Below are 22,978 nucleotides of genomic sequence, written 5' to 3'. Positions count from 1 at the left end.
TTTTTGATCCCGCTCCTCTACTTCTTTCAATTTTGATGATAGGGTGTCGATTTTAGATCTTTCCTTGCTTCTCATGTGGCCATTTATTGCTATAAATTTCTCTCTAGACACTGCTTTAAATGTGTCCCAGAGATTCTGGTACATTGTGTCTTTGTTCTTACTGGTTTCGAAGAACATCTTTATTTCTGCCTTCATTTCATTGTTTATCCAGTCAACATTCAACAGCCAGTTGTTCCGTTTCCATGAAGTTGTGTGGTTCTGAGTTAGTTTCTGAATTCTGAGTTCTAATTTGATTGCACTGTAATCTGAGAGACTGTTTGTTATGATTTCCATTCTTTTGCATTTTCTGAGGAGTGACTTACTTCCAATTAAGTGGTCAATTATAGAGTAGTGTGATATGGTGCTGAGAAGAATGTATATTCTGTGGATTTGGGGTGCAGAGTTCTGCAAATGTCTATTAGGTTTGCTTGGTCCAGAGTTCAAGCCCTGGATATCCTTGTGAATTTTCTGTCTCTTTGATCTGTCTAATATTGACAGTAGAGTGTTAAAGTCTCCCACTGTTATTGTGTGGGAGTCTAAGTCTCTTTGTAGGTCGTTAAGAACTTGCTTTATGTATCTGAGTGCTCCTGTATTGGGTGCATATATATTTAGGATCATTAGCTCTTCTTCTTGCATTGATCCTTTTACCATTATTAATGCCCTTCTTTGTCTCTTTTTATGTTTGTTGGTTTAAAGTCTATTTTATCAGAGACTAGGACTGCAACTCCTGCTTTTCTTTGCTCTCCATTTGCTTGGTAAATATTCCTCTATCCCTTTGTTTTGAGCCTATGTGTGTCCTTGCATGTGAGATGGGTTTCTGCGATATAGCACACCAATGGGTTTTGACTTTTTCTCCAATTTGCCAGTCTGTTTCTTTTGATTGGGGCATTTAGCCCATTTACATTTAAGATTAGTATTGTTATGTTCAAATTTGATCCTGCCATTTTGATGCTTACTGGTTGTTTTGCCCATTGGTTAATGCATTTTCTTCATTATTTCGATGCTCTTTACCATTTGGTATGTTTTTGCAGTGCTGGTACTGGTTGTTCCTTTCTATGTTTAGTGCTTCTTTCAGGAACTCTTGTAAGGCAGGCCTAGTGGTGATGAAATCTCTCAACAATTGCTTGTTCATAAGGATTTTATTTCTCCTTCGCCTATGAAGCTTAGTTTGGCTGGATATAAAATTCTAGGTTGAAAGTTCTTTTCTTTAAGGATATTAAATATTGGCCCCTACTCTCTTCTGGCTTGCAGCGTTTCTGCCGAGAGATCCGCTGTGAGTCTGATGGGATTCCCTTTGTGGGTAACCCAACCTTTCTCTCTAGCTGCCCTTAGCATTTTTTCCCTTCATTTCAACCCTAGTGAATCTGATGATTATGTGCCTTGGGGTTGCTCTTCTTGGGGAATATCTTTCTGGTGTTCTGTGTATTTCCTGGACTTGAATACTGGCCTGCCTTGTTAGGTTGGGGAAGTTCTAGATAATATCCTGGAGAGTGTTTTCCAGCTTGGATTCATTCTCCCTGTTACATTCAGGTATACCTATCAAATGTAAATTAGGTCTTTTCACATAATCCCATATTTCTTGGAGGCTTTGTTCATTTCTGTTTACTCTTTTTTCTCTAATCTGCCTTCTCTTTTTATTTCATTGAGTTGATCTTCAGTTTCTGATATCCTTTCTTCTGCTTGGTCAATTCAGCTATTGAAACTTGTGTATGGTTCACAAAGTACTCATGTTGTGTTTCATCAAACCTTTTTTCAAGGTTCTTAGCTTCTTTGCATTGGGTTAGAACATGTTATTTTAGCTCAGAGAAGTTTGTTATTACCCACCTTCTGAAACCTGTTTCTATCAATTCATCAGACTCATTCTCCATCCAGCATTGTTCCCTTGATAGTGAGGAGCTGTGATCCCTTAAAGGAGGAGAGGCATTCTGGTTTTGGGTGTTTTCCCCCTTTTTGTGCTCATTTCTTCTCATTTTTGTGGATTTATCTACCTGTGGTCTTTGTAGTTTGTGACTTTTAGATGGGGTCTCTGAGTGGGCGTCCTTTTTGTTGATGATGAAGTTATTTCTGTTTTTTAGTTTTTCTTCTAACAGTCAGGCCCCTCTGCTGTAGGACTGCTGGAGGTCCACTCCAGACACTGCTTCCCTGGGGATCACCTGCAGATCAGTAAGGGTTGCTGCCAGTTTCTTCTTCTGTTATCTCTGTCCCAGAAGGATACCCACAAGATGTCAGCCTGAGCTCTCCTTTATGATGTGTCTCTTTGGATATATAAGGGTTGAGGAGCTGCTTGAGGAGACAGTCTGTCCCTTATAGGAGCTCAAGTGCTGAACTGTGAGCTCTGTTGTTCTGTTCAGAGCTGCTGGGCAGGTACGCTTAAGTCTGCTGCAGCAGAACTCATAACTGCCTTTTTTCCCAGGTGCTCTGTCTTGGGAAAGTGGGGCTTTATTTATAAGGTCCTGACATGCTGCTGCCTTTTTTCAGAGATGCTCTGCCCAGCAAGGAGGTAGCCTAGTCACAGTCTGCCAGCAGAGGTGTTGCTGAGCTGATGTGGGTTCTGCCCAGCTGCTATGTGAACTTCTTTGTGGTTTTGTTTATAGAGGTATAGTTAGAACTGCCAGTCTGCCTCAGTAATGGCAGACTACTTCTGTAATGGCAGAATGCCTCAGTAATAGCAGACTGCCTCGGTAATGGCTGACTGCCTTGGTAATGGTGGACTGCCTCAGTAATGGCAGAGCCCTTCCCCCTACAGAGCTGACCATCCTGAGTCCAGCTGCACTTGCTGTGAAACTCTCAATCTAGAGCATTTCAGATTGCCAATCTTTGTGGGGGTGGAACCTGCCAAGCCAGATCACCTGGCTCCCTGTTTCAGTCCCCTTTTTATTAGTTGAATGGGTGGCTCTGTCTCCCAGGCGTTCCAGGTGCCAGTTGAAATGACCACCCAGATTTGTGTGAGGTTTTGTGCAGAGACCCACTCTGCCAGCTGAAACAGCCATGCTGGAAACTCATAGCACTTTTCAGCCCGGGGAATCTCCTGGTCTGTGGGCAGTAATAACTCATTTGGAAATGTGGTGATCACTCACCCTCTGCGTTGTTCTTGCTGGGGACTGTACTCCAGAACTGTTCCTTTTCAGCCATCTTCTTTGTATTTTCTCTTTGAAGTTGTTGACATTTTTTAAAGCACTTACAAAGCACAGTTTGGTTATAAAAATTAAGATATGGCCGTAAGAGGAAGAAAAAAAGCCAAAATTGCTAAACACCCAAAACTCATTTATAATATAATGAATTATTCAACTCTACAGGCATTCTTCAACAGGGTCTCTATGTTCAATTTCCAAATACTTAAGATTGTAACCATTCTTAAGCAATTAAGATTCTAACCAGTCTTAAGCAGTGTTTGAAATCTATCTCTACAGAACTGTATATATGCATAATACCAATAGATTCTTGACTATCCTTCAATATCCAATAGCTTTACTTTCTACTCCCAATAATGAGAAATCTGTATTTCAAAGAATAAGAGTTTTCCTATCTTCTTTTTGGCATTATGGTTAAAGACTTTGGGTGTATTGTTCCACATGGTAAAGAGGATTGCATTAAACGAGAATATCTAATTCTCACTATCTGAACTTCCTATTATTAGCGACTTTACTATCATTAGAATCCATTGAAAAGGCCAAGCAGCTGTTTTGCTTGTTTAGGCGGGGGGGAAGTCTGTTTCTTAATATGCTTTCCTTCTAATAAGCACCAAATAGTAACATAAAAGTTAGAAAATGAATATCCTGCTTTCTTCTGTAACTGAAATAAAATACGAATTATAATACTGCAGAGGTTGCTTGTGAAACCTCTGTGGGTTATAACATTTAAAGCTAAAATAAATCTCAATAGGTCATCTAGATCAGATGAGTCTTTCATGTCTTACTTCCTAAAGGTTTCCACCACCATAAAAACAAACAAAAACATTTTCTCATAAGGATATTTAATTTAAACTAAATATTCCTTTGATGCCTTAGTAACTTAGGAAAATACAAAACTATTTCAAACAGCATTCCAGCAAGGATTTTTCCAGGTACTACCAGCCATTGTCACTGAGGAACACTGACATAATCTCAACAAATCACAGCCACCCCAACTTCACTACCAAAGACAGATTATCATTAGTAAGTTCATTCATTCAGCAGCAAGCTACTATTATGCTATAATTACGGAAAATACCTTATTTGCTACCATTATTGCACATGATTCTTTTTATATTTTTATTTTTATTTCTTGAGCAGGGTCTCACTCTATTGCCCAGGCTAGAGTACAGTGGCATAGTCATGGCTCACTGCAGCCTCAATCTGCTGGACTCAGGTGATCTTCCCACCTCAGCTTCTTGAGTAGCTGGGACTATAGGCACATGTAACCATACCAGGCTAATATTGTTACTTTTTGTTTTTTAGTTGAGATGGGGTTTTGTCATGTTGTCCAGCCTGGTCTTGAACTCCTGGGCTCAAGCAATCCTCCCACCTCGGCCTCCCAAAGTGCTGGGATTACAGGTGTGAGCCACCGTGCCCAGACCACATAGTTCTTTTAGCATATATAATATGAATCTCTTAAATAGCAAGTTTTGCAGAGCATTTTTACTGAGGAGGGAAAACACAGGGGAGATAGACTTATACCACCTTAAATTTTAGATGCTTTAGACCCTATCTGAGTCTTTCTATCTTTCTTCACATCTCCCTCTTCTCATCTTTATGCATATTCAGATTCAAGGCTTTAATTTCAGACATATTTAAGTGGTCCTAATTTCTTTAAATTTCATTTGGCTGTCAACTTCCCTCAAATTATCATCTATCAGCTTTTCTTTCTGCTTTTGCTAATTCCTCAAAAGTAAAAATCTATATCTACTACCTTCTCTTTCCATTCACACATTAGATGTAATAAAAGAGCCAAAAGATTGAAATACAAATTCCTGCTCTAATATTTACTACCTGCAGAAACTTGGTCAAACTACTAACAGCCCTGAGCACTAATTTCTAATCTGTAAAAGGAAATTTTGATGTCTATACTATATAGACTGCTATGAGGACTGAATGTGACCATATACTTGAAGTATTAATCAGAGAGCCAGATGCATCTTAAACACTCAATAAATAATGCTTGCCATTCTTTGCCATGTGAAATCTGGCCTTTGGACTCACCATTCTCCTAGCAGAGACAGGACTTAACATGATAGTATACAGTTCCCAGTCTTCCATATGCCAGTTAAGAAGGAGAAAGCTCACTTGTGAACTAAAGATAAAAAAAACCTGGTGATTATTTTTTCCATCAACATAAGCTATTTTTTGACTTATTTTTAGAAAAGAGAAAAGTATTACAGAGAAAAATCATTTTCATTACATTTTAAAAAAATGTTTTCATTCAGTTTTCTCTGAAAAATATTATTGAGAAAAATCATTTTCTTTACAGTTTAAAAAATTAGTTGTCATTCTCTGACAGCCTACAGCTTTTACTCACAATATTCAGGCTTCTGCAGCACCCTATACAGAATGAGGTTCTTTCTATTCCGTATTGAACTTAAATCTATGCATATCTGTTTCTTCCAGTAAGAGATGAAATGTGTTTGCGCCCAGGAATAGCTATCTGCTGAATAAATCTTACTTTTGAAAACTATCTTCTTTTAAGGAGTTCCAACATATAAATCTAAGAATATATAGTAAGCAAAATTATTTTAAACAAGTTTTCAAAATAGATTCAAACTAAACACCTAATATGTATGGGCATTTGATGTTACTGAACACTTTCTCAGTAAAATTCTTCACATATGACTTCTCTAAGTCCTGTTTGTTTTCTGTTTCTCCTTTTTTTCCTCCTGTCTTCCAAATTTAGATCTTTCCTACGTTTGTTTGTTCTTTCATGCCTTAAAGATGTTTCATTTACTCTTTTCATCTTTAACACTTTACTACAACCAGCAACTATGCATTTCCTCACTCAAATTTATAGTCATCTCAAAATAAAACAAAACCAAAAGCTGATATCATCTTTTTCACATTGCCCAAACTGATTCCCCTGCCCTCTTTGTTGTTAGAATTACTATTAATCTTACATATAAAATATTGATTTATATTTTATTCCTTTATATTGCTGTATCCTCTACATTTACTCTCTCATGAAATCCTACTATTGAAGACTTCTAAGAAAGGTCCTTATCTCAGTCAAGTTCAAGTTCTTTTTCTCCCTAGCCACCAGACCACCAGGAACTGAGTTCAAGTTTTGACTCCAAAATTTACTAATAGGTGACATTGGACCAATTTCTTAAAACTCTGATCCTTAATTAACTATCTATGTATAATTTATATTTATTTATTATATATGTTTTTCCAGAAATTAGAGGATTACAGAGAATCCACATCCACTTAAAGCATCCATTTTATAATGGTTACATTATTAGCATAACTCACAATCCTTATGAGAATGCAAAGACGTGATAGCTCTATTTTCCTTCTACCTACATTATTAAAGAAACATTCTCTGAACTAATATTGATCTGAGGCAGGGAGTCAGGTGATCAGGCTCGGCTGGTCCCACCCCCACAAAAAAACAGCAATCTGAAATGCTCTGGATTGAGAGTTTCACAGCAAGCACAGCTGAACCCAGGAGGGTCCAGCTCTGTGGGGGAGGGGTGTCCGCCATTACCGAGGTAGTCCACCACTATGGAGCTAATCTGCCATTGCTGAGGCAGCCTGCCATTGCCGAGGCAGCCCACAATTACAGAGGTGGGCCGCCATTGCCGAGGCAGTTCTAACTATACCCATATAAACAGGACTGCAGGGAAGTTCACACGGCAGCTGGGAGGAGCCCACAGCAGCTCAGCAAAGCCTCTGCAGGCAGACAGTGATTAGGCTGCCTCCTCACTGGGCAGGGCAGCCCTGAAAAAAGGTAGCAGCATGACAGAAACTTATAAATAAAGCCCTACCTTCCCAGGACAGAGCACCTGGGGGAAAAAAAGGGAGTTTATGAGTTCTGCTGTAGCAGACTTAAATGTACCTGCCCAGCGGCTCTGAATGAAAAATGGAGCTCACAGCTCAGCACTTGAGCACCTATAAAGGACAGACTGTCTCCTCAAGCAGCTCCCTCACCCACGTATATCCAAAGAGTCACCTCATAAAGGAGAGTTCAGACAGACAACTGGTGGGTATCCTTCTGGGACAAAGAGCAGAAGAAACTGGCAGCAACCCTTACAGTTCTGCAGCCACTGCAGGTAATCCCCCGGCAAGCAGGGCCTGGAGTGGACCTCAGCAGTCCTACCACTCTGTCCTAAGCCATTCTTCTTAGAACTGAACTGGATTATACTGTTAGCCTCCTAACTTGTCTCTCTGTTTCCACTTTTGCATACCTATAGTCTATACTTCAATAGATGCCAGAATGATTTTTTGAAAATATATGTATAATGTCACCCCATGCCCCTAAAACAAGATACAAAACTATGTATAGCATATTTCTAGTTTTATTTGCCAAAACAATAATAATGTTTATACATGAGTGATGAGATTATATACAAGTTATTTTTGTTTATTCCATGTTATTTTTTTCTTACAATAAGCAGGTGTAATTTAAAAAACAAATATAACATTTGTTTAAAAAAAAGTTTATACAAAGTTGAACTGTATAACTCAAATATTTTAATTTTAAAATATTATCTAATCAAAGGTAGTACTCAATTAAAAAACATAAATTATGACTCATTGAGAACAAATTCAAACATGAAAAAAACATTTTTTTAAATTGTATATGAGAACATGCACTTTGAAAAAAGGAAATTATCATGTCATAATAAGACATCATAATAAACAGAAAACATGAATATTTTACATTATTACATATTTTCTGTTGTTCAGGCTGACAAAAATGAAAGTGACAATTTTTTATGAATCTCTCATCACCTTCTAAATTGACTCTTCTGTTAAAATTATTATTTTTAAAAAGTGGTCTGAGAGCTGTTGCTTTCTTAATTCTTTTTCTCTGACCTTGAAATATAATTGACTACCTTATAAGTCTCAATGGTATAAGTCATTAGGAAGATAAAAATATATGGGATTAAAGTAAAAAGTGATAAGACTTTTAAATTAAGTAATGATGTTAATAATCCTACTTCATGAAAATGGGTTATGTGATAGATGTTAATTATTATTATAACCAAGGTTTGGCAACTAAGAGATCTTTACATTTTTTAAAGAAAACAAGAGTTGGAGTTCTTTTGTTTAAAGGTTTACCAGAGAAAATATGGCGAGTTATTCAAAATTAAGTGACTATACTACTTTATGCAACATTTTCATTCTATACTCTCAGAGTATGGCAAATAATTTTATTAATAATATAAACATTAGGACACATTTAAAATAAAAAGAAGGTAAATACTCACAAAATGTTACCCTCTGCCACAATTACTATAATGACTCCAAACTATCTTTGCAGATTACTCCATTTGAAATTTTATAAACATATTCTTTTTACTTATTCTTCCCCATGCTGGTCTAAATGTAATTAACTTTTGAGAATGGAAAACAAAAAAACACAGAGTTCACATTCTAATAATAATGAGACACAGGAGAGAAAAAACCAAAGCAGTTGTAGGAAGGCAAGGAATTATACAAGGGGCTAAGAAGAAGCATAAGTCTTCAGACCCCCATGAGGCTGCTAAGAGCTTGATGGGATAAAAGACAAGATAGCAAAAGTAAGCAGATTACACAAAACAATGATGAAAAGGGACATGTGAATAAGAGCTGGATCAAAATTACACAAAAGATCAGGGACACTTACTGTGAATAAATATTTTTTCCCCCAAGCCAGTCTCACTTGACCAAGTCTAAGATTTTTCATGGACAGTCTTAGAAAACTGTGACGATTCACAGAATGTAAGATTTTATAACACTCCAGCTTCAGAAGTTCTCATCCATTGTCATATCAAAATCTCACCAACCATTAGAATGTCAATATTCTAATTACATTTGATACATATTCTTCATGAAGCCAAGTACTACACTTTTCACATAAAGGCTCAAATATATGTATTAATTAATTGCATGAAGATTTATTTTTTCAGAAATATAAATCAGATTTGTGACTTTACAGAAAAGATTCTTTGCTTCATTAGATGATTCTATAAATACAAACATATTTTAAATTTTTCTACATATAATAAAAATATCTACTGTATGTAATTGAAAGTTATAAGAATATAAGATACCTAACTTTTCTCAGAAAAAAAAAGGAAAATCTATAGCTACAATTGTATTTCAATCCCAAATGATTCAGTCATTCTTAATCTCCAACTTAGTAGGCAGAGAGCAACATTTTAAAAAAATTTCATATAAACAATGTCATTTCAAGGAAGTAACAGTTTCTGTACTATTCCTATTGTTTGCTAAAAATTCACAAATTACTGTCATTTCCTAAATATTTATTTATAAGAACCTAATTTACTCTTCTTCCCCAACCCCATCAGCATATTATCCATGGGCCAAAATCTTGTTTTTAACAGATGATATAAACATGAAATATAGATCAAGTCAAAGAAGCATATCATTAAATTATAGTTGGTAGACTAACTGGGAGAAATCAACTCATTTTGGGACAATGGATTTTCAGAAGATGAGCCCAGCCCGAGGCTGGTACCAGCTACAGATACCAAAAATATTCTGGGAAATCAATGGGCTATTTCAGATGCTTTTTTTTCCAATATTCCTCTACAACTGACAGAATTAATTACGACTAGCAAAATTATCCCTTTCCAAAGGAACCACACAAGTGTCAAGAGTCCATGCCATTCCCAAGGCCTTCCATTTATTGAAACTGCAAATCACAGGTCCCTATTCTAAAATTTAATTATCCTGACCCCTTCTTATTTCACCTTATATGTAAATGCAAAGTGATCCTATTACTAAATTAAATTTAAAAATTATTGTATATGCACCAGAACTAGATCTACCATGGCTCCATCAGGCATTTGGCTTCCTTATTCAAAACTACAGTATTTTAAAAATTGGCAAAAACCAAAGGCCAATCAGCAGATGAATAGCTAAATAAATAATGACATATTCACAGTACAGAATTCTGTACATCAATTAAAATAATAAATGGGTAGATCTCTAGCCCATGTTCTGGAACAAAAAGACACAATATACAACATTATCATATAGTTTTATTTATATATATATATATATATATATATATATGCACACACACACACAAATGCATGCAAAAGTATATAAAATGTCTAGAAAGGAACACAGACTTATAATATCAGTTACTTCTGAGAAGGAGAAAAGCAACCAAAACTGTTATTAATTAAGGTCATCCTAGATGCAATAGCTAAAAAACAAATAAAAATGTATGATGGCTCAATCACAATAATGTCCACAGTTTTTTTGATCACATAAATTCCAAAACAAATGATCCTGGTTGGTGTTTAGTTGTCACCTAAATGGTGATTGCAAGACCCACATGTTCTGTCTTATAGTTGCTCTATCTTTAAAACATGCCTTCCAAGGTCAACTTACTTGTCTGCATTATGCCAGAAAGGTAAAACAACACATCTTAAGGTAAAAATTTCTGTATAAGCTCCTGTATTTTACCTATAGGTAGACTCTATCATTGAAGTAACTATGTATTTTAATCATTCTTCCATATCTTCAATTAACATAGGATGCCTACCACCAAACAGAATCTAAGGTCACTTAAGAATCAAAATATGTAAGACAGGACTCAAGATAAAAAAAAATGTTAGTAAAAACAGTAACTAAACTTAAATTCAAACTTACCTAAAGTTAATAAGGTTAAGGAAAAAAAATACATTGGATATATAGCTTTCAGTGTCTTCTAAACTATACCAAATGAAGTAATGATACCTAACATAACAGTCTCAGAGGTCCAGTACCACTAAAGATATTACAGACCAAGTCAACAACATGAAACATCTCAAGAACAGAGGAGGGAAGTCGGGCGGGCAGCGGAGGCCAGGGTAGGGGGGTACTTTTAATTTGTTCCACAAAGGTATAATGCAGAGTTCTGGAGAGGAAGAAATTACCCTAAAAAATAAATCTGTAATTCTAGCTTAAAATGTCCTGTGTCTTTGTTTGAACAATAAGATGTGAATGTGCATAGCAAAAAATCTGTAAGTTAAGGCAAGTGAGCAACTAGAAAGCAAAGCAGTAAGCAATTTCCAGAGATATCACCAAGGCTAAGAATCATTCAAGTCTCCTTAAGACAAGTGGTGAGTCTACATTTATCATATGGGTGATTCAGTAGAGATCCCAGAAGGGATCTCTACTTACCTCAGCAGTAAGGCTTAACCATCCCTGACTAAAGGTTATTTTATATCCATCCTTACAAATCTCAAAAGGATCAAATTAAACAACAAATAACTGCTTACCTGAATAAAGCCCAATACTCTATAAAAGAAGCAACATAATGCAATGCTAACAATCAATTAAAAATTACAAGTCATGGCAAGAACCAATGCAAGAACTCTGGGAAATCAAACGGCCAGAGTGTCTAATATCCCCCAAATGACTACATTAGTTCTACAACAAGGGTTCCTAACTAGATTGAGTTGGCTGAAATGACAGAAATAGAATTCAGAATATGGATAGGAACAAAGACCACTGGGATTGAGGAACATGGTATAACAAATCCAAGGAAACTAATAATCACAATAAAACAGTACAGGAGCTGACAGATGAAACAGTCACAAAGAAGAACCTAAGTGATCTGAAAGAGGGGAAAAATACACAATGCAAGAATTTCACAATGCAATGGCAAATATTAACAGCAGAATAGACCAAGCTCAGCAAAGAATTTTCAAACTTGAAGACTGGCTCTTGAAATAAGACAGTCAGATAAAAACAAAGAAAAATAAGTGAAAAGAAACAAATAAAGCCTCTGAGAAATACGGAGTTACATAAAGCAGCAAAATCTACAAATTACTGGCATCCCTGAAAGGGATAGAGAGAAAACAAACAACTTAGGAAAAATATTTCAAAATATTGTCAATGAAAATGACCCCAAACTTGCTATAGAGGCCAAGAATCAAATTTAACAAATACAGAGAACCCCTGCAAGATTCTACACAAGATCATCCCAAGATACATAATCATCAGATTTTCCAAGATTGAAATGAAAGAAAGAATGCTAAAGGTAGCTAGAGAAAAAGAGCAGGTCACCTATAAAGAAAACCTTATCAGTCTAACAGTGTCAGAAACCGCACATGCCACAACAGATTGGAGGCCTATATTTAACGCTCACAAAGAAAAAACTCTTGAACCAAGAATTTCATATCCAGCCAAATTATGCTTCATAAGCAAAAGAGAAAGAAGATTCTTTTCAGACAAGCAAATGCTGAGGGAATTCATTACCATCAGACCTGACTTACAAGGGCTCCTGAAGGAAGCACTAAAAATTGAAAAGAAAAACTATTATTGGGCTGGGCACAGTGGCTCAAGCCTGTAATCCCAGCACTTTGGGAGGCTGAGGTGGGTGGATCACAAGATCAAGAGATCGAGACCATCCTGGTCAACATGGTGAAATCCTGTCTCTACTAAAAATACAAAAAATTAGCTGGGCATGGTGGCACGTGCCTGTAATCCCAGCTACTCAGGAGGCTGAGAATTGTCTGAACCCAGGAGACGGATGTTGCAGTGAGCCAAGATCGCACCATTGCATGCCAGCCTGGGTAACAAGAGCGAAACTCCGTCTCAAAAAAAAAAAAAAAAAAACTATTATCAGCAACTACAAAAACACACCGACACAGACCAGTGCCACGATGAAGCAGCCACATAAACAAGTCTGAAAAATAACCAGCTAACATCATGATGGTAGGATCAAATCTACACATAACAATACTAACCTTAAATGTAAGTGGGCTAAATGCCCCAATTAAAAGACACAGAGTGGGAACTAGATAAAGAACCAAGACCCATCGGTATACTGTCTTCAAGAGACTCATCTCACATGCAAAGACACAGGTAGGCTCAAAATAAAGAGATGGAGAAAAATTTACCAAACAAATGGAAAACAGAACAAACCAGGGGTTGTAATCCTAGTTTCTGACAAAATAAACTTTAAACCAATAAAGATCAAAAAAGACAAAGAAGGGCATTCAACAAGAAGGACTATACTAAACATATATACACACAATAAAGGAGCATCTAGCTTCATAAAGCAAGTTCTTAGACACCTTCAAAGAGACTTAGACTCCCACACAATAATACTGGGAGACGTTAATACCCCACTGGCCATATTAGACAGATTATCAGATAGAAAATTAACAAAGATATTCAGGACCTGAACTTAGCTCTGGATCAAGTGGACCTGACAGATGTCTACAGAACTCCTCACCCAAAAATAACAGAATATACATTCTTCCCATCTCCACAGAGCACTTATGTAAAATTGATCACATAATCAAAACATTCCTCAGCAAATGCAAAAGAACTGAAATCACAACAGTTTCTCAGACCACAGTGTAACCAAATTAGAACTCAACACTAAAAAAATTCACTCAAAAACACACAACTACATGAAAAAAACTGAACAACCTGTTCCTGAATGATGTTTGGGTAAATAATGAAATTAAGGCAGAAATCAAGAAGTTATTTGAAACTAATGAGAACAAAATTAAAACGTACAAAAATCTCTGGGATGCCACAGCTAAAGTAATGTTAAGAGGGAAGCTGACAGCACTAAATGCCCATATCAAAAAGCTAGAAAGATCTCAAGTCAACAACCTAACACCACAACGAAAAGAACTAGAGAATCAAGAGTAAACAAACCCCAAAGCTAGCAGAAGACAAGAAACAATCAAGATCAGAGTTGAACTGAAGGAGACAGACAGGAAAAACCATTTGAAAGATCAATTAATCCAGAAGTTGGCTTTTTTAAAAAATTAATAAAATAGACTACTAGCTAGACTAATAAAGAAGAGAGAAGATTCAAATAAACACAATTAGAAATGACAAGGAGGATACTACTGCTGACCCACACAAATATAAACAACCATCACAGAATATTATAATACCTCTATGTATATAAACTAGAAAACCTAGAAGAAATGAATAAATTCCTTGACACATATACCCTCCCAAGACTGAAACAGAATGAAATTGAATCCCTGAATAGACCTGTAACAAATTTTGAAATTGAGGCAGTAATAAATACCCTAACAACCAAAAAAAGCCCAAGACCAGACAGATTCACAGCCGAATTCTACCAGGGATACAAAGAAAAGCTGGTATCATTCCTTCTGAAACTATTCTAAATATTGAGGAGGAGAGATTCCTCCCAGTAATAAATAGCTTACCAACCAAACTCATTCTATGAGGCCAGCATTATCCTGATACCAATACTTGGCAGAGATACAAAAATCAAGAAATCTCCAGGCCAATGTTCTTAATGAACATCAATGCAAAAATCCTCAGCAAAATGCTGGCAAACCGAATCCAGCAGCACATCAAAAAGCTTATCCACCACAAATAAGTAGACCTCATCCCCAGGATGCAAGATTGGTTCACTGTACTCAAATCAATAAATCTGATTCATCACATAAGCAGAACTAAAGACAAAAACCACTGATAATCACAATAGACGCAAAAAAAGACCTTCAATAAAGTTCAACATCTCTTCATGTTAAAAACTCTCAATAAACTAGGTACTAAAGGAACATACCTCAAATAATAAGTCATATATGATAAAAACACAGCCAATATCATACTGTATTAGCAAAAGCTAGAAGCATTCCCCCTTAAAAACCAACACAAGACAAGGTTGCCTTCTCTCACTACTCCTATTCAACATAGTATGGAAAGTCTGGACAGGGCAATCAGGGAAGAGAAAGAAAGAAAGAGTATTCAAATAGAGAGAAAGTCAATCTATCTTTGTTTGCAGATAACATAATCCTTTATCAAGAAAACTCCATCATCTCAGCCCAAAAGCTTCTTAAGCTGATAAGCAACTTCAGCAAAGTCTCAGGATATAAAATCAATGTGCAAAAGTCACTAGCATTCCTATACACCAAAAATAGGCAAGTCAAGAGCCAAATCATAAATGAACTTCCATTCACAATTGCCACAATAAGAATAAAATTCCTAGGAATACGGCTAACAAGAGAAGTGAAGGATCACTTCAAGGAGAACTACAAACAAATGGAAAGACATTCCATGCTCATGGATAGAAAGAATCAATATTGTGTAATGGCCATACTACCCAAAGCAATTTATAGATTCAGTGCTATTCCCATTAAACTACCATTGACATTCTTCACAGAATTAGAAAAAAACCATTGTAAAATTCATATGGAACCAAAGAAGAGCCCAAATAGCCTAGGCAATCCTAAACCAACAAACAAATAAAACTGTAGGCAACACACTACCCAACTTCAACCTATACCATAGGGTTCTTATAATCAAAATAGCATGGTACTGGTACAAGAACAGACACATAGACCAATGGAACAGAATAAGAAACCCAGAAATAAGACCACAGATCTACAACCATCTGATCTTTGACAAACCTGACAAAAACAAGCAATGGGGAAAAGATTCCCTATTTAATAAATGGTGTTGGGAGAACTGGCTAGCCATATGCAGAAAAACTGAAATTGTACTTCTTCCTTATACCATATACAAAAATCAACTCAAGATGGATTAAATACTTAAATATAAAACCCAAAACCATAAAAAACCCTAGAAAAAAACCTAGGTGATACCATTCAGGACATAGACACTGGGAAAGATTTCATGGCAAAGACACAAAAAGCAACTGCAACAAAAGCAAAATTAACAAAAGGTATCTAATTAAACTAAAGAGCTTCCACACAGCAAAAGAAACTATCAACAGAATAAATGGACAACCTAAGAATGGGAGAAATTTTTACAATTTTATGCATCTGACAAAGATCTAATATCCAGAATCTATAAGGAACTTGATTAAAAAAAAAAAAAGCCTTGTTAAAAAGTTGGCAAAGGAAATGAATAGACATTTTTCAAAAGAAGACATACATGTGGCCAACAAACATATGTGAAAAAGTTCAACATCATTGAGTTCAACATCATTGATTAGAGAAATGCAAATCAAAACAACAATGAGATACCATCTCACACCAGTCAGAATGGCAATTACTAGAAATTCAAAAAATAACAGATGCTGGCAAGGTTGTTGAGAAAAAGGAACATTTTTATACTGTTGGTGGGAGTGTAAATTAGTTTAACCATGTGGTAGACGGTTGGACAATTGCTCAAAGAACTAGAACCAGAAATACCATTTAACCCAACAATCCCATTACTGGGTATATACACAAAGGAATATAAATTGTTCTATTTTAAAGGCAGATGCATGTGTATATTCATTGCAGCACTATTTACAACAGCAAAGACATGGAATCAACCCAAATGTCCATCACTGATACACTTAATAAAGAAAATGTTGTACATATACACCATGGAATACCATGCAGCCATAAAAAGGAATGGGATCATGTCTTTTGCAGGGACATGGATGGAGCTGGAGGCCATTATCCTTAGCAAACTAATACAGAAACAGAAAACAAAAGACCACATGTTCTCACTTACAAGTGGGAGCTAAATGTGAGAACATGGACACAGGTTTCTAGAATGTTTATTTCTGTTGTGCTTTGTGGCAACATGGATGCAAGTGGATATTATCCTAAGCAAATTAATGCAGGAACATAAAACCAAATACCACATGTTCTCACATACAAATGGCAGTAAAAATGAATACTCGTGGACATAAAAGATGGCAACAATAGGCAGTAGAAACTACTAGAGGAAGGAGGTAAGGATAAGAATTGTAAAACTGTTGGGTACTATGCTCAGTATCTATCCACCTACAACAATACCTACTATACTCAGAGACAGGATCAATCACACCCTAAGCCTCAGCATCAAACAATATACCCAGTTAACAAATCTGCACATGTATATCCTAAATCTAAAATAAAAATTGGAATTATAAATACATATATATATATGTATATATATATATAATGCTGAATAAAAGAAAACACAAAGAGAATATATTGTCAAATTCCATTTATATGAAACTCTAGGAAAAGCAAATCTAGTCTAGAATGATAATGGATCGGGAGCTGCTATGCCAGGGTGGAGTGGGGTGAGAATAGAGGACTGAATGCAAAGAAGTGCAAGAGAAATTTTGAGGAAAAATACAATGTCCTATACCTTGACTCTAGTGGTAGTTACACAAGATAGGCATTTGTCAAAAGGCACTGAGCCATATATATTTAAAGTGCAGATTATATTGTTATAATTACACCTCAATGAAGTTATTTTTAATCGTCATTACTCTTAGAATCTAATTGTTATTCTTCTATAAGTAATCTTTTTTTCTCCCATAACTTTAAAGATTTTCTGTCTTTGTTATTCTGTCATCTCATTACTATGTTTACAGGTGCTTAAGGTATTCTACTTTCATTCCTTTATTAAACATATTTCATTCTTTTTTTTTCCTCTTAATTTCTTATCCATCATTTTGTCCTTCTGGAGAGCATTATGTGTTATTTCCTCAGCTTTCTTCCAATTTGCTAATATGTTTAATCAATGTCTACTCAATGTTCATTGAGTTCATAATATCCATGATTATATTTTCATGTCTTGTCTTATAACTTCTATTCATACCTTATTCTTAGAATATTCCAAAAAATTTTTATTTTAAAGTATCTGTTTAAGTACCTGATTTCAACGTCTCTAGTATTTCTACCACCTGAAGTGTGTATTTTCTCATTTGATGTGCAATTCATTTTTTACATGATTTGTAATATTAAACTCTATATCAAACACTGAATTTTTCACAAAAGTCTTGAGTGTATTGAGATGCAGAAGCATCCCTCTGAACATTTTCAAGTTTCCTTCTACAAGGTCACACTGGTGACTGGACTGATTCACTTTAAAGATTAAATCTCAACTAAGCAGTCTTTGGATCATAAAGGTGTAAACTAAGACCCTGTATTTACGTGTGGCACAGACCTGGGTTCCAGTTTCTTTAGTAACTTTTCCTACTCACAGTCCTGAGTACATGTCAAATTCTCATGTAGCTGCTAGGCAGAGATTTTCTCATCCACATTTCACAGTAGGGAAGCTCTTCCATATGCCCAGCTTCACAAAGGTAGATCTTTCCTAGTCTCTGAAGCTTGAAGCCTAGATTTCCCTAACATTATTATCAACTCTAGCCTCCAGCTAGGTTTGCACACCCCAGTGAGCTAATTAGTCTTCAGATCCTTCTCACCATTCCGTGTTGAGTCCTCATCATTTGGTGTTTTGTTTCTCTTTATTTCTAGAACCTGAACGTTTTGCTCCCTTTAAGCATGGCTATGTACCCCAAAATTCACTTGTTCTATTTTTTCTAATTTCCACTTGCTTATGGTTTGAATGTGTTTCCCAAAGTTCATGTGTTAAAATCTGAATCCTCAATGCAACCGTGCAGAGAGGTGGGACCTTTAAGAGGTGATTAGGTCATCAGGGCTCTGTCATCACAAATAAAGTAATGCAGTTATTGCAAAGTGAGTTACAAATTAACCCATGAATTTGGATTTCTTATAAAAGGATGGGTTTGGCCCCCTTCCCTACTTTCTTTTTCCAGTGTGTGCCAGCAGTCTCTTGTCCTTCTGCCTTCTGCCATGGGATGACACATAAAGAAAGCCCTCACCAGATGCCAGAAACTTGATATTAGTGCCAGTCTCCAGAATCTTGAGAAGTAGATTTCTACTGTTATTTAATTACTCCATCTGTGTTATTCTGTCATAGCAGGACAAAATGCACTACGACACCCCTGCCTGTGTTTGGAGTGGGAAGAGAAGTCCTTTCATGTTAGCAAAATCTTGATTTCAAGAAAGTGACAATGACAGTAGGAGAAAGATAAATTACAAGACAATTCCAATTAAGACTACAGATCTAAAACTCCCAAGTGAATTCAGAAATTTAAAAAGTACCAAGTAAGAAATTGTGTGCAGCAATGTATTTTAAAAAAATCAACATGACTACACTGGGTTTATTTCAGGAATGAAAGGCTGGTTTAACATTAGAATACTAAAATATAACCTAAGGGTCAGCAAACTTCTGATAGAAAATATTTTTGGCTTTGTGTACCACATGCCATCTGTATCACATGTTGTTCTTTGGTTTTATTTTTTATAATCCCTTAAAAATGTAAAAACCATTCTTAGCTCACAGGCTGTACAAATTCAACATGCCAACAGAATGAGAAAAATCATCTGATTATCTAAATATATACATAAAATGTATTTCATAATATCCAATATCCATTCATGATTTTTTTTTTTTTGAGATAGAGTCTTGATCTGTTGCCCAGCTGAAGTGCAATGGCACCATCTCTGCAACCTCTGCTTTCCAGGTTCAAGCGATTCTCCTGCCTCAGCCTCCAGAGTAGTTGGGATTACAGGTGCCCACCACCACGTCTGGCTGATTTTTGTGTTCTTAGTAGAGGTGGCATTTCACCATGTTGGCCAGGCTGGTCTCAAACTCCTTACCTCAGGTGATCCGCCTGCCTCCACCTCCCAGAGTGCTGGGATTATAGGCGTTAGCCACTGCGCCCGGCCAAGGTTTTTAAATTATGCATAATGTAGGAAGATAACTTCCCTAACCCAACAAGGATTATCAACTAAAAACCTATCTCAAATTTCCTTCTTTTTTTTTTTATTGCATTTTAGGTTTTGGGGTACATGTGATGAACATGCAAGATTGTTGCATAGGTACACACATGGCAGTGTGGTTTGCTGCCTTCCGTCCCCTCACCTGTATCTGTCATTTCTCCCCATGCTATCTCTTCCCACCTCCCCACCCCCCCGCCCCTCCCCCATTTCCCCCCAACGGACCCCAGTGTGTAGTGCTCCCCTCCCTGTGTCCATGTGTTCTCATTGTTCAACACCCACCTATGAGTGAGAATATACGGTGTTTGATTTTCTGCTCTTGTGTCAGTTTGCTGAGAATGATGGTTTCCAGGTTCATCCATGTCCCTACAAAGGACGTGAAGTCATCATTTTTGATGGCTGCGTAATATTCCATGGTGTATATGTACCACATTTTCCCTATCCAGTCTATCATCGTTGGGCATTTGGGTTGGTTCCAGGTCTTTGCTATTGTAAACAGTGCTGCAATGAACATTCGTGTGCACGTGTCCTTGTAGTAGAATGATTTATAATCCTTTGGATATATACCCAGTAATGGGATTGCTGGGTCAAATGGGATTTCTATTTTTAGGTCCTTGAGGAATTGCCACACTGTCTTCCACAACGGCTGAATTAATTTACATTCCCACCAACAGTGTAAAAGTGTTCCTATTTCTCCACATCCTCTCCAGCATCTGTTGTTTCCAGATTTTTTAATGATCGCCATTCTTACTGGTGTGAGATGGTATCTCAATGTGGTTTTGATTTGCATTTCTCTGATGACCAGTGATCCCGGGGATGCAAGGCTGGTTCAACATATGCAAGTCCATAAACGTAATTCACCACATAAACAGAACCAAAGACAAAAACCACATGATTATCTCAATTGATGCAGAGAAGGCTTTTACAAAATTCAACAACGCTTTATGCTAAAAACCCTCAATAAACTAGGTATTGACGGAACGTATCTCAAAACAATAAAAGCTATTTACGACAAACCAACAGCCAATATCATACTGAATGGGCAAAAACTGGAAGCATTCCCTTTGAAATCTGGCACTAGACAAGGATGCCCTCTCTCACCACTCCTATTCAATACAGTACTGGAAGTTCTAGCCAGAGCAATCAGGCAAGAAAAAGAAATAAAGGGTATCCAAATTGGAAAGGAGGAAATCAAATTGTCTCTATTTGCAGATGACATGATTGTATATCTGCAAGACCCCATCATCTCAGCCCAAAGTCTCCTGAAACTGATAAACAACTTCAGCAAAGTCTCAGGACACAAAATCAACGTGCAAAAATCACAAGCATTCCTATACACCAGTAATAGACTTCAAGAGAGCCAAATCAAGAACGAACTGCCATTCACAATTGCTACAAAGAGAATAAAGTACCTAGGAATACAACTAACAAGGAACGTAAAGGAACTCTTCAAGGAGAACTACAAGCCATTGCTCAATGAAATAAGAGAGGATACAAACAGATGGAGAAACATTCCATGTTCATGGTTAGGAAGAATCAACATCGTGAAAATGGCCATACTGCCCAAAGTAATTTACAGATTCAATGCTATTCCCATCAAGCTACCAATGACCTTCTTCACAGAACTGGAAAAAAACACCTTAAACTTCATATGGAACCAAAAGAGAGCCCGCATAGCCAAGTCAATTCTAAGCAAAAAGAACAAAGCGGGAGGCATCACACTACGGGACTTCAAACTATACTACAAGGCTACAGTAATCAAAACAGCATGGTACTGGTACCAAAACAGAGATATAGACCAATGGAACAGAACAGAGGCCTCAGAGGAAATACAACATACCCACAACCATCTGATCTTTGACAAACCTGACAAAAACAAGCAATGGGGAAAGGACTCCCTGTTTAATAAATGGTGTTGGGAAAACTGGCTAGCCATGTGCAGAAAGCAGAAACAGGACCCCTTCCTGACACCTTACACCAAAATTAACTCCAGATGGATTAAAGACTTAAACATCAGACCTAATACCATAAAAACCTTAGAAGAAAATCTAGGCAAAACCATTCAGGACATAGGTGTAGGCAAGGACTTCATGACCAAAACGCCAAAAGCAATGGCAACAAAAGCCAAAATAGACAAATGGGACCTAATCAAACTCCACAGCTTCTGCACGGCAAAAGAAACAGTCAGTAGAGTGAATCGGCAACCAACAGAATGGGAAAAAATTTTTGCAGTCTACCCATCTGACAAGGGGCTGATATCCAGAATTTACAAACAACTAAAGCAGATCTACAAGAAAAAAACAAACAAGCCCATTCAAAAATGGGCGAAGGATATGAACAGATACTTTACAAAAGAAGACATACAGGAGGCCAACAAACATATGAAAAAATTTCCTTCTTAATGGAGAAATCTAAGCAAGATTTTCTTTAAGATTGGAAACAAAATAAGGATGCCTACCACCTCTACCTCTACCTAACACTGTATCCTAGCCCGTGCAGTAAAGTAGAGGGGAAAAAGAAAACCTAAAGGGATACGGTTTGGAAACAAAAACTAAAACTATCACTGTAGAATAAATATTACTGTCTATGCCCTAAACAATATAAAGTATTAGAAATGACAAGAGAGTTTAGCAATGTGGCTGCATATAAGGTTAATATACCTATCTATTCACATGTCAGTTACTTCATTGATCTTACTCTTTGGAGGCTTCTGAAGGAAGTAGATTAGGCAAGGCTTTTTCCAGTCAGAATTTTGCCTTAGCTTTTGCCGAGAACAATGTAATACTACTGATTATCCCTTTCAGGTTATTAAGCAATTCCTTAATGTGGAAGCTTTAAGTTCAAGCTCCCATCTGCTGGTGGAACCCAAAGCTTAGTTTCCTATTCCCAGTATCAATACTGATATAGGTTGAGCATTCCTTATGTAAAATACTCAGGACCAGAATTATTTCATATTTTAAATGTTTTTGGATTTTGTAATGTTTGCATTATTCATATACTTACCAGTTGAGCATCCCAAATCTGATAATCTGAAATCCAAAATGCTCCAATGAGCATTTACTTTGAGTGTCATGTTAGTGCTCAAAAAGTTTGATTTTAGAGAATTTGGATTTTCAAATTAGGAATGCTCAGCCTGTATTTGCCTCCAGGACAAACCTAGCATCTACTCATGATGTTGATTTCCACATACTAACATTTGACAATATTGTTGTTTGTTTGTTTTTTTGTCCTTGGAGACTTCCTTGATTTCTTAATGCACTGCATTTATTG

The 22,978-nt window shown here is 36.6% G+C and overlaps 1 protein-coding gene across 15 annotated transcripts in view; it reads right to left on the bottom strand.

Annotated features, from left to right (window-relative positions):
* CCDC171 (coiled-coil domain containing 171) overlaps positions 1 to 22,978 on the bottom strand; it is a 545,371-nt gene that overhangs the window by 344,127 nt on the left and 178,266 nt on the right. Inside the window, exon 23 of one of the 15 annotated variants that reach the window (XM_074394873.1) lies at positions 19,997 to 20,532. The exons of the other annotated variants lie outside the window; for them this stretch is intronic. Coding sequence (XP_074250974.1) covers positions 20,440 to 20,532 — 93 coding nt within the window. The 3' untranslated portion in view covers positions 19,997 to 20,439. Of the gene's footprint in view, positions 1 to 19,996; positions 20,533 to 22,978 lie in introns of those variants that run through there. 15 annotated transcript variants of the gene reach the window in all.

This window comes from Saimiri boliviensis, chromosome 2, assembly GCF_048565385.1.
Source record: "Saimiri boliviensis isolate mSaiBol1 chromosome 2, mSaiBol1.pri, whole genome shotgun sequence".
Taxonomy (NCBI): domain Eukaryota; kingdom Metazoa; phylum Chordata; class Mammalia; order Primates; family Cebidae; genus Saimiri; species Saimiri boliviensis.
Note: the sequence above shows the minus strand (reverse complement) of the source record. Positions and strands in the feature narration are given on the sequence as shown.